Genomic DNA, 12598 nt, shown 5'->3' with positions numbered 1-12598 from the left:
TATTTTCCTAATGAGAATAACAAGAGTGTTTGGGTGGCGAGAGCAACAAAAAGCATAAGGGAGGATATCACTATGTCGAGAGGCTGTCCGACAAAGGAGCACAAGGGAGGGTAGGACTCAAGAGAGAGGGGCTGATGTGTAGGTGCAGACAATAGACAAATGCTAGGGTCTCATTGAGCAATGAGAGAGGGGGAGCGTGGGAGATGCACACAAGAGAGGAAGGTGGGGAGGTAGGGAATCTCCTAAGAAACATAGTTTTTGTAAAGTTGTCCAAGATGTAGCGTCAAATGAAATAGGTATAGTGTCTAATAAAATAGTAATGCATATTGTGAGGTCAGTAAATTTGGCATCACATGGTTGCATATAATACTGGCTACTTTCCTATTTTATTACACATGAATCTTACCACATTTCTAGATTTGTATGCTACCTCAATTGACAATAGTGGCGCACAAAGCAACAAAACCATCATTCGATGCTCCAATTTGAACTTAGAGCCATCCTTTTCAAATTCTTCACACTAATCACCCCGATCAACTAATTCGGTTGTCAGCAATCCATTCCTTGAATAGAAAAAAAGAAAAGCCGTGTAACCTTCGTTGTCCCTTGTCAAGATGGTGGGGACTTGCTGTGGTTTTGTTGCTCATCATCCTCACGTGGCCCTATTGATCATCGTCCTCACGACATGAGCTCTTTCTTTTTTGTCTTAATTGGAAATAGGATTGATGTCTTTCATTCACAAAGCTCTAGCGAGATAAATGGAAAATTTTCAAAATCGTATAACTAACTACTGATCGGTCTAAGTTGTATTCATTGATTAATTTCCTACGGAGATTCCTTCTACAACTGTTACAACTAGCCTCTCAACTGGAGATGATGCACACGTATGATTGTGTCTGCCTATTCCGCTTTGCAAACAAGTTGTTCCTTATAGGCTCGACCTTTGTTCTTCAGTCTAGCCTGGGCACATGGCGACGATGAGAGACAAAGCAAGAGACGTAGAATGGAAGATTTTCTAGGCTTGCGCAAGAGCTGCGAGAATGAGAGATAGAGTGAGAGACATTGCAAGATGTGCAATCATCTTGCACAGCTAGGACAACCCTTGCAGACAAAAATCCATCCCTCTTTTCCTTTGTCCCCACGTGTCACCTCCCTCCTCTCTTTTTCAATCAGCGATCCCTTTTACCTTTTCACTCAAAGATAAACAAGGTGAGGACTCAAGATGGCCTGTTGAAGGTAAGGGGGGAGGAAAGATTTATCGAAAGTAGGTCTTATCAATATTGCAATTGTATTGATTTAATATAAAATTGTATTGTCCATATACACACACAATTACAAACTAGTGGTTCGAGAATGGCTTCCTGGTCGATTTGACCCCCACCATTGTCTTCAACGAAGGATTATGCTATAAATGCCGTACCTAATGTCTTGTTATTTAAGGACTTCTTTTTTAATGCCTTCATAATAAAAGCTAGGTTTAATAAACATAACATATATATGTGTGTGTGTTGTGTGTGTGTGTGTGTGTGTGTATTTATGTATGTATGTACATGTGTATATATGTATAGAATTTACTAGAATAATGTAAGGTGAAGTTTCACTTTAGCATTCTAAAAGGATAGAATGCAAGAGAAGTCAAGCCATGTGAGGATGCGAAATGAAAGGTGAAATAAAAGATCCATTTAATATTATAAAATTTAAATAACATTTCAGGTAAGTCTCAATCAGGCAATTTTTTTATTTTCTTCTAGTCGGTACCCGCTACTCGCAAATGGCTTATATATTATGAAGGAGCCCCAATAATAAGGTAAATGGTGCACATTGCGCATAAGTATTTTGAGATAAAATAAAACAAAATGGAAGTAAAATAAAAAGACACATTAAAATCAAAACAAAAGAATATTTAATGCTTTCAAATAAGCATAGAAAATAATTAAACAATTTAGTGAAGTTAATTTTTTTGAAATCCTCAATGAGAGAATTGTTTATCAATACCTCAGTGTTTGAGAAAGGTGTGTCTGAGCTTAGGCTTGAGCCGATTGAAAATCAAGGTTAGCTGGTTGCCCAATAAAATATACTAGAAAATAGTTCGAATATTTTGCAAATTTGAAAATTTCTACTAGTATTTTCAATTTGTATTTGTATAAGGAGGAAACTTGCTGCTTAGACAAAAGACTTTCTTGAAGACTGCATCATAAGATCAAACTACTATGAATATTTTGTTTAATGTTTTGATCTCTAAAGTCATTTTCAAGCATGCAGACAAGACAAAGTAAATGCTGCCTTGGAGAATAGCTTTCTATTCACAAGACTTTTGAATCCCTTAGGGACACTTGTCTCTCAAAGAAGGTGTAATGAAACAATTGAAGGGACAACAAAGTTATTTTATAAAGACCCTTGCCATGTGGCGCTCATCCAACCAAAGAATCCAACAGCCTCGGTGTTGCAACAACCTTACACAATGAACCCAATGGCCTTCCACATGCCAAAAAGAGATTAATCTCTTTAGAATGAAAAGACTATCACTCTCTTAAGTATGTCATACCCATTTTGAAAAATCTTTTTGGTTAGAATCTTAAGGAGATGCCCATTTGGCATGAAAAGAAAAAGAGGAGCGTGCCGATTTCCGAGGCAAAAATGGGAGGCGCAAGCAACCGGGGCTAGGTAGCACCTCAAAGGAGTCGACAACAACAGTGACGCAGGAGAACTGGGCTCGCGGAACAGTGATGCAGGTCGCCGGTGTAGGGGCAGGGAATGGTCATGCACTTTTTTAATGAGAAGAACGATTAACGTGGCATGTGCAGAGCATGCCTTCGCTCGAGTGGTTTAGCGCATCATTGGTCATGATAAAACTTGCGGTTGTTTCAATTTGAATCCCTATCCCATCATTCAATTTTGAGGCCTGAATGACAAGGCAGGCTGTTGGCTCAGTGGACTCTACGACGATTCTGGGCAATATAATAACGAAACTACCTGTATGTAGTATCACGTATGTCTTACTTCTCTTAAACCAAAAGCATCTTGCTAGCTTCTTCATAAAAGAAATGGGTTCAAATTCAACCGACCTATCCTATTTTGGTCTTAACAGCCCCTGAGCCCGCCACCTTAACTGGAGTCCTGACAGCCAACAGCATCAGACCCTGCCCCTAAATACTGCTGCCTTGAGTACAAAGAAACAACACTTGGATCTACAATGTCCTCCCGTCCGGATCGTGAGTTATCTGCTCTCTCTCTCTGTGTGTGTGTGTGTGTGAGAGAGAGAGAGAGAGAGAGAGAGAGAGAGAGAGAGAGAGAGAGAGCTCAGATATCGAAAGCACCTGCACCCTTTGTAGAGAAAGAGAAGATATTGCGAGTCTCCAATGCTCGGCACCGCTATTTTGACCACATGAGCTGAGGAATCCTCTGCGTTATGAAAAAGAAAACCCAGGATGTCATAAGGGGTGCATATTACCTCTCTATGTGTGGCAAGCTTTAGTCTACACAATTCTCTCTCGCGGCAAGCTGTACAAGCAACCCCAGGGCGATAATATTCATGGCAGCTGCGAAATAGCATATCGAACTTTATGTGTATGCGTATTTCTCTAGCTCAGAGCTGCTCGAGGTGGATGAAGGGAATCCTTCAAATCAGCCCACTACAATTGAAATCAGCCCCAAATGAGTGAAGAACAGCAAACAATCTGACTCAAGTGCACGCTGTGGCTTTGTGGGAAAGGATGAATCGGGCGATGATCTTGTCTACAACCGCTAGCAATTCCTTTCGGGACTAGGCAGCCAATAGCTCTTGGATCTATTGCGACAGATAAATGGCCTCCTATCACGTACTGCCCACCATATGGGCATTGGTAGCATCGTACAATGTAACCTGCAACATAGTGTATCAACAAGGAGGGAAAGGGAAGTGCTAGAGAGAGAAAACAGATCGCTGGCAAAGACGCTAGCGAGAGGAGAAACGTTGTGTGAGAAAATGTTGGGGAGAAGAGGTCTGACACACACATAAGCACTAGAGAGAAAAAACGCTAGAGAGAGCGTGTGGCCCAAAAACGTTGGCAAGCTCGGCCATAGTTGATACTAGTACGGCCGGCCGCCTTTGGCGGCTTCTTTCTCTCTTTCTCTCTCCCTCTTTATCGTGTGCAGAGGCGATTTGGACTTTAGCCTTCATCTCGTAGTTTTCGACACGTGTAAACGGCACTCGCTTTGCTGTTATAGAATACATATAGATGATTAAAATTCAATTGCTACACAGGGGACTGTATATATAGGGTGGGTAAATATATGCCCTACCCAGCCATATACCCCACGACTAGCATAAAATAGACCTACTGCTCATAAAATTGAAAAGTCACTAAAATGACATTATAGAAACAAAGGAATGGGGCTCTAGGAATGATTAACAGCCGTTCCCGGGATGGGACGTTTCGGAACGGAAGGGAATGGATGGCCGGATGCTTGAATGGTGGGGTCACAAGGGATGCCATTCCGAATGGACGGCTGTCCGGAATGGGACAAGGAATAGCCAACATATATTTTTTTGAAAAACAGGCATTTTCACCATGGATTTTGGACTCCTTTAGGGCCTCTTTTGGAAGGCCCCATAGGTTACAAATGGAGGGCCTCAAGCTTGGCCTCTTCAACCTTCATTTTTTGAGGCTCAAGCTCCCTCTCTACTCTCATAATTCATTGCCTTGAGGCTTGGGTGCTAGCTCTATGGGACACATGTATAGCTCAAAAAAATTGAAAAAAATTGATTTTTATTTTTGCCATTCCCGGCACCAACCCTGTTCCCTAACTTTTGCTGTTCGAACCTTGACCTTGACCCCGTTCTTTGTTCCTGTCCCCTGTACCATGTTTCTATCAGTGACATACTGCCCACATTTTATGAGCAAAATTGTAGAACACTAGACTCTGACCCGGGAAACCCTAGGAACAGCAGTCCCACCTCATGCCAACCTAGGGTGGGCAATATGGCGGGATGCATCGCCGAGAAAGTACGTCTACCTTAGGTATGGCTAAGCACAACCACAAAACAACCCACTCCCTGATCTGCTCCTGGGTGATATTGGAGCCACTACCATGGGCTGAAACTCTAACAAGTGTTGCTTGGAGGGCGTGTTGCCCAATCTGATACCTACTAGTAGGTTTAGGGTTGGAGAATTGCGTATCTTGGAGAATGATAAGCTAGAGAACACACAACAGTGAGAAGTATGTTCACTCTTATCACTATCGAGATTTGGTGACATAACTTGAAGGAAAGAATTTTAAAGCTACATATGAATTAATCCGTCGTGGTAAAAAGCTTTTTATGGATATATTTTTGGTGCTAGATTAGAGGGACTTCTAATGATGAGGGAGCCTGGCTAATGAGCTTCAACTCTCACTTAGTAGCAATTATGAGTTGGGCCACATATTGTTGTACATATTTCTGTGATGTTGGCAAGATCCTAGGTAAATCATGAATCAGTGTCTACCCTCTTGAAAGCCACCAAATTCAATGGTGTTGACATTGGTAGGATGGTAACATTGCCTGCCTTTCAAATTTTCCCACTCCTATTTTCCGGCTGGTGCTTTGTGTTTTTAGAAGAGAGGTATAGAAAGCCCTATACTTGTTTTGTGGCACCCCCTCAGGTTACTAGCTGCAGGTAAAGGAGGTGCGCATTGAAATAGAATTGGTAGTCTTTTAATTTCAGACAGGTCACAAGATTAGCACTTTCTGCATTCATGTCATGTCCAGATCTTATTGACATCATGATCTTTGGATCAATTTTCGAAATCTCAGGTTCATATGTTATTATGCAGGAGCTAAGGGCCGACAGAGCAAAAGACACAAGCATATTGGAAGTCAGGTTAGTCATTCTGTTGAGCACAAACTGCTGTCAAGACCATTCCATGCTCAGCAATGTGTGTGGTCACTTGAAACATTCTATAAGTTATCAAATCTGTTAACAATATAGCATATACAAACCACAAATAACTCTAACAGCACAGTCTTGCTGTGTGTTTGCAGGATGAACTTAGTTCAAAAAAATTCTATGCTACAGGGGGAGAGGAAGATGAGGAGGAACTGCTAGTCTTTACTGAAGAGCAAGATGAAGAAGGTTACCTTTTGCTACAGTGTATATTGATAAAACAACCGACAATTTTTCATGACAAGTTTCTGATTATCAGGTGGCGATGATGGGAAGAAAAGGGATTTTAGCAAACTTGATTTAAAGCTCGATCATGTCAACAGACCAATGTGGGTTTGTGCCGATGGACGAATTTTTTTAGAGACGTTTTCGCAGCTGTACAAGCAGGCCTATGACTTTCTTATTGCCATTGCAGAGCCAGTTTGCAGGTAATCAAAACACAACATCAAAGCTTAAATTGGATGGTTTTCCCCACCCCCTTTACTGCGTATTTCCTCTTGGCAACAGTTCTTGGGTAGTATCAGTAACGCAAATACTCACATTACAAGCCAATGCATACCCTTCAAAATGTGCATCCTGCGTTCCTTGCTAATACATTTCGAAACATCTGTACCAGCTAATCAGACCCTCAAGTGAATTCATTGAAGAGTTAGGTATCGTGTCCCAAAGTGATGCACATGCTATGCAGGAAGTTTTAAAAGTGCTACATTGACTGTGCTAGGACCAATCAAAGAAAGTGCACATCAAGGGGGGCGCTATAAGTAGAGCCTTATACTTTCTAGTGGTGTATATGCATAATCTAGATCTTGAAAGTTGAAGATCCATTGTTGATGACCTTGGGCTTTGAAGGCTCAAGAAAGCAAGATACCATGCAGAAAGATTGTGAAATATATGCTAGTAAGAGAGATTGTACTTGATAGAGGTATTAAGTGATATATGAATTGCTAGAGAGACTTCAAATCTTTAGGGTGAAAAATGTTTCCAAGGAGAAAAATCTTTGTTCAGATGGAATCAAGTGTGCTTGCGGATAGATATGCTCACATTTTATGTAATAGACTTGGACACTCCAAGTCAACAAGATCTTAGCAACACGTGAGAAAACTACAAACAATTGAACTACACTTGAGAGGTGGAGTTCCGCTTTGAGATGCATTGGCCCCAAAGACTGGTGCCCCTTCGGGTAATTCTTTATTATTGATACTGTACAAAGTACAATGTCCAAGGGTTGGAATTGAAGCTGATGTCTCTAAATAGTTGATTCCAGTGTTAGAATTTAGAGCTACTGGTAAGTCGTCAATTCAGTTAGTGAAACTGGAAAAGAGATTAGAGACTTGACTGAATAGTTATTTGAACTGAAATATTATACTGAAATGAGATATAGACTGAACAACTGGAAAGGTGTTTGTAGTTTCAGATTCATAGTTCAGGAACAACCAGTACAAGGTATAACGGATTGAAGCTCAAATGATTACAATAGCAGTAATGAGTACAAGGGAAAGTTACAAGCGAAGAGATTGTAGCTCAAGAATTACTTGGAAGGCTAAAACTGAGAAATAAGAAGCAAGAAGTCCGATTACAATGTAATGGGTTCTATTTATAGCCTTTTAGAAGTTACTGTGGTAACTGCCGTGGTAATTACTGATGTGTGATTGATCCATTGTTCGGCTTTCCAGGAGACAGTTCTCGCTTGTTGGGAATGTCTTCGTCTTCTACATCCTTCCCTCCTTTCTTGAATTTTGATATAACTCCAAAATTTCTTAACAATCCACCGCCTGAGTCTGAAATGGTGTTGAGGAACCCATCTGGGTTTCTGGTTGAGGCCCAACCCTCCTAAACCCTAAACCCATTTGTGTGTTTGTTGAGTCGGCCGATGTTCCTCATCAGTTGGCCTATGTTCTTTATGATAGTACTCCTCTGGAGTCACTAGCTCTTTTGGTATTGCTAGCTTTATGCCATATTTCATGCTTGTTGAGTGCTTGACACCCTATAATTGTAATTCCAAGGGTGTTTAGCTAACGAAATTCCAGCGCCCTACTTGGAAAATCCTCCGTCTGATTCTGAGATGGAACTACCCAGTATCCTTCCACTGAACCCGCTTTCTCTTGCCCTTTTTCTGTATAGGTGCTTCAGAAGTTCCAATGCCAGCATTGTCCTTATGCATAAGTCTATAAATGGCCTCCTGCTCAAGCTGATCCCGCCTTGCTGTGGACATCTCCAATTCATAAGGCGTAAAAGGATTATATGTTTTGGTGTTGAGATTATACAATGTGCGTCTACCCTTTGTCAGACGGTATTTGGCCAATTTATGACAATGTGAGGCTGTGTGGATCCATCCTTCTGGGAGAGGCTGATTTGTTTTAATCCTAACTTCAAAGAGTATCTTAGTCATTTCTTTGTACTGTGGCCTCAGACCTGGTGTAGTCGTAGTACCCTTTTCAGGAATCTTAAAGGACTCCACAGTAAGTTGAACCAGCTGATTTGTGACCTTGATGAGACCTTTGAGCTGGATTTTCCATTGTCCCATACAAAGCTTGATCCTCTGCATTTCGCCTTGCAGTTCCAAAACATCATTTAATTGGAGAGCATCATTGATCAGTGTGTGCCAGGTTTTCCATTCTACCGTGGCTCGCTCATACCAATCCTGAAGATCACCAGTGATGTTATAGTATGTGAGCGGATCCACTGGATCTAGACATTGAGGATACAAAGCTGAGAAAAACCTAGGCAGCTCCAAGGTTGTTTCCGTACGTACGTACGGTATGGTTCCGTACCGTACGGTACGTCCGTACGGTATCCGTACGCACCGTACGTACAAAAAAAAAAAAAAAAAAACTCTGAAAAAATAAACCTCTGGAAAAAAAAAATCGCCAACAGTGCCTATTCCCCGTGGTTGGATTAGGTGGGCGAGGCCTTTAATAAGTCCACCTATCCTATACTGGTTATTATCACAACAGAGAATCAGAGAGTAGAACAGAGTCTCTGCACAGAGACCAAGGAAGGATTTGCCGCCACCGAAAAGGTTCTTTCTCCCTCCCTCCCTCCTTCTCTTTGTGTTTGGAGTCTGCAAGGAGGCACTCTAGAGTCCTGACCTCGCGAAAGATTGTAAGTTTTGTATTCAACTTGGAAGTGTGCGTTAATTGTGTTGCAGAGTTATCTAGCGGTTACTTAACTTGTGGGGTGATTTTAAGTGTTTTTTGAAAGTTGTGGCTATGTTTAAGTATTGTGCAGTGTTTTTAAACTAGATAGGTTGTATATAAATTTGAAATTCTTTGTATTTTAGCTTTTAAAAAATATACTACGAATTTTACGTACCTTATGGCCCAATCCATACGGTACAACGTACAGTACGTACCGAACACGTACCGAATACTACGTACCTTACAACCAGTCTCTCTAGCAGGCAAGGCATACAGGAGAACTGGGGAATCGAGTACAAACTCCAGAAAGTTGAGAACAGCCTGATTTTTGTCACATGACACATCCAACCCTACGTGTCCGTGGACAAGCTACTTCATGACAAGGGTTCAGTTCAGTCCAGCCAGTCTAGATTAGGAAGTGATCTGGCACTTTTGTGAGTGTTTGCAGACCGTGCATGTCCAGACACTTAGAGTAGATGCATATCCTCTGGTTGCACACAACATGACCATCGAATTCCAGTCAGAACCCATCAGTAGCATTTTTACAGTGCATAGACCTATTTTTCCTATTTTTTGACATTTTTCACTTATTATTTTTAAGTGACTTTTGTTGGGAACTAGGTAGGGCAAATTTCATAAGTTTGTATATGAGAAACCTAGCGCTAGCACTTTCTTGCAGAAGAGGCAGCAGGAGCACCTTGCTCAGTAGGCAACTTCTCAGCAGGACCACCACAGAGGCCTAGCGTTTTTGCTCTGGCAAGGCCTAGCGTTTTTGGATCAGATCAGCCAGCGTTTTTGCATTGCAATAGCCTGGCGATAGAACCACAGCAGATCAGCCCAACGTTAGCAGATTCCCGTCGCAGGAAGATCATTTTCAGCCCTAGCGTTTTTGCATCTGCAAGACACCTCAGCGTTTTTGCAGATCTTCGTGACAGATTCAGCCCTAGACTGAGCGTTTTCAGTTTTCAGCAGTCAGTTACCGCAAAAGAAGTCCCGAACGTCGCAGTTCCTTGCCGCACGGTGGGATCCATCGAAGTTTGCAGTTTCAGCCCGGAAAATCAGCATCTGCGTTTTCAGCGCGTCGTCGTCGCATCGTCATCATCGACATCGTCACCGACATAGAGTCAGAATTCAGCAGATGAAAATTTGCAGATTTTAGCCCTTAGAATTTTCAGATTTCAGCCAGTCCCGTCGTCGGCCTCATCGTCGTCGACCTCATCAGCAAGTCCAAAGCATTGTAGAGATTTGTGCAATCAATAGTAGACCGCTCTCGCCATAGAGAGTGGGACCTTCGGAGGAGGGTTTGACAACATTCTGGTGTCGTATTCTTCTCTCTCTATCTCTCAATCTCATGCATCTTCATTCACAGTGTTCACCACTTTTTTTGTGTCCATTGCACTCTCTCACTAAAGGAACGGAAGGCTCTCCCTTCCGTAAGTAAAAGGAACCTTGAGCACAGTCCGAACACTCATCTTGAGCAAAGTTCAACATTCATTCCGCTGCACCTAACATTGGTATCAGAGCTTTGACAGTGTTCTGTATCACTTAAGGAAAGAACCACAAGAATTTTTTTTTGCTTGTTACGGTCGCACGTAACCCAAGTCCTCTTGGGCGTGTCGATTCTTAATCGTGTTTTTGAAGGGTGACAGGAAACCCAAGAAAGAAGGGCTTGTCCAGCCTCCCCTTGTGCCTCTTTTCACTCATTGAGAGCGGACCATTGTCGTGCAGCTCCACTGCCATGAAGAGAAAAAGAGCAGAGAAATGCAATATAAGATTCTTTGAAGCCTACACATTTACTGAGCAGTGATGAGGGCTTGTTAACAGGCCAAGCTTAATGATTAATGTATGCCAGATGCGGCTTAAAGGGGCCAACAGATGCCTCAATGATGCCAAAAATGAGTATGCTTGCAGTGACCACAGATGAGAGATTATGATCTAGAATTGTAGTGCTTGAAGTGCTCTACCGGCCTGTCTTTACGGCTTGTCGATTGGAGCCACGGTGAAGAAGTTATGGCACTTTGAAGTTTAAGTCGATTGCAGATCCGTACCGGATTGGGCAACTGCAGTTGAGGTGGCAGAAATGAAATGAATGCACGGGCCTGAAGTGCTCAATTTTGGAGCCCGTCGGTTTTTTCAGATCGGTGATCGTGTTTACGGTTGCCAAGATATTGGCCGTTAAAGATTCACTGGGGGTCAGCTCCGTACTAGTTCGGTTCGCTCAATCGGAGTGCCATCTGGGATTTTTACAGCCTCAGCAGGGTTTGTATGCGCTCTATGCAGTTTGAGAAGTCTAAAGGAATTAACGGCTCGCCAAACCGAGTCCGGGTTCATGAGATAATATGGATTGAGGCCGGTGTTAGCTGCCGGCACTGTGCTGAGCTGGATAATTTCGGCATTATCTGAGAAGCTGATACAAACAATTAACAACCAAGTGAAAAAGAGAATGCCTTCCGGCAAGTGTAATCACCTATACTAGCATCTTGAAGGCTGTGTCGTGGAAAATGGCAGCAAAATTCATGATGATAATATCAAGCAAGGACTACTGAAGTTGAAAGCTGTACGAGACAATGCTTTGGTAGATATGCATGCTAAAAGTGGTGCCATTACGAAAGCACTTGATGAGCTCATAGTCCTAAATGTCATCTCATGGAGCGTACTCATCGTGGGATAGGCCTAGCTCGACGGGGCCCACTCGAGGAAGGTGTTGTGCTTGGCAATGCTCGGCCGATGTGTACAAAATGTGGTGCCCACCATGAAGTCGCCCGCCCAAGCCACTAAGGGCCGCCCAAAGGCAATCATGCCCATGACCTAAAAGGAATGGCCGCCCACTAAGCCCACTTGGAAAATTAAAGGGCTTTGGTGTGAAAAACAAAAAGGAAAGGAAGGCATGGACGTTTAGCAGCGAGAACGAAGGCACAGGGCAGAGAAATCAATCGTAGCGGCCATGGACTTGCAAAAATGAGCGCGATGGAGAGACAAGAGTTGCTCAGCTAGCAGGGGCGATGCCGTTCGGAGCCAATTTCGGCGCATTTCATGTTGGTCACCGTTCGGGCTTGCCACGTCATAATGCCCGTTCCCGTGCCACGTTAGTAGCGGTGGCGCCATTGAAGGGAAGGGGCACGCTAATAATAGGAGGCTCTTGCATGAGAAGAGAAAGAGTTAACGAAGCAAGAAAAACGAGAAGAGGAGGTAGGACGAGCTCTCTCGGGATCTCCAACGCAAGCAAGGACAGGCTCTCTCTCCTCTCTCTCGTCCTCGGCTAACGGAAGGCGGGGGTTACAAGCTCCTTTCGCTTGTTGAGGCAAGGAAGCTAGATTGAGAAGGAGTTTGGTCAAGGCGAGAGGAAGCTTGAGAGTTTACAAGCAAGGAGGGAAAGCTTGGTCAAGGCGAGAGGAAGCTTGAGACGAAGTAAGAAGAGAAGCTCGAGTCGTTGCTAAGGGAGGCGAGGAAGCTAGCTTGAGAAGGAGTTAAAGCAAGCAAGTTGAGAAGTTGGAGAGGGCAAGAGCAGGTAAGGCAGATCTCGGCAAGGGAAAGGATGCTTGGCAAGAGCAGATAAGT

The 12598-nt window shown here is 43.0% G+C and overlaps 1 protein-coding gene across 1 annotated transcript in view; it reads left to right on the top strand.

Moving 5' to 3' along the window:
* Positions 1-3039: 3039 nt before the first annotated feature.
* LOC147442956 (general transcription and DNA repair factor IIH helicase/translocase subunit XPB1-like) overlaps positions 3040-12598 on the top strand; it is a 134810-nt gene continuing 125251 nt past the window's right edge. The window contains exons 1-4 of the mRNA XM_086528927.1: positions 3040-3212; positions 5794-5840; positions 6002-6092; positions 6163-6331. Of these exons, the coding sequence (XP_086385053.1) occupies positions 3194-3212; positions 5794-5840; positions 6002-6092; positions 6163-6331 (326 nt within the window). The 5' untranslated portion in view covers positions 3040-3193. The remainder of the gene's footprint in view (positions 3213-5793; positions 5841-6001; positions 6093-6162; positions 6332-12598) is intronic.

Source organism: Adiantum capillus-veneris, chromosome 14 (genome assembly GCF_014529385.1).
Source record: "Adiantum capillus-veneris isolate H3 chromosome 14, ASM1452938v2, whole genome shotgun sequence".
NCBI lineage: Eukaryota > Viridiplantae > Streptophyta > Polypodiopsida > Polypodiales > Pteridaceae > Adiantum > Adiantum capillus-veneris.
The sequence above is the reverse complement of the archived record's forward strand: the minus strand, read 5'-3'. Positions and strand labels throughout refer to the sequence as shown.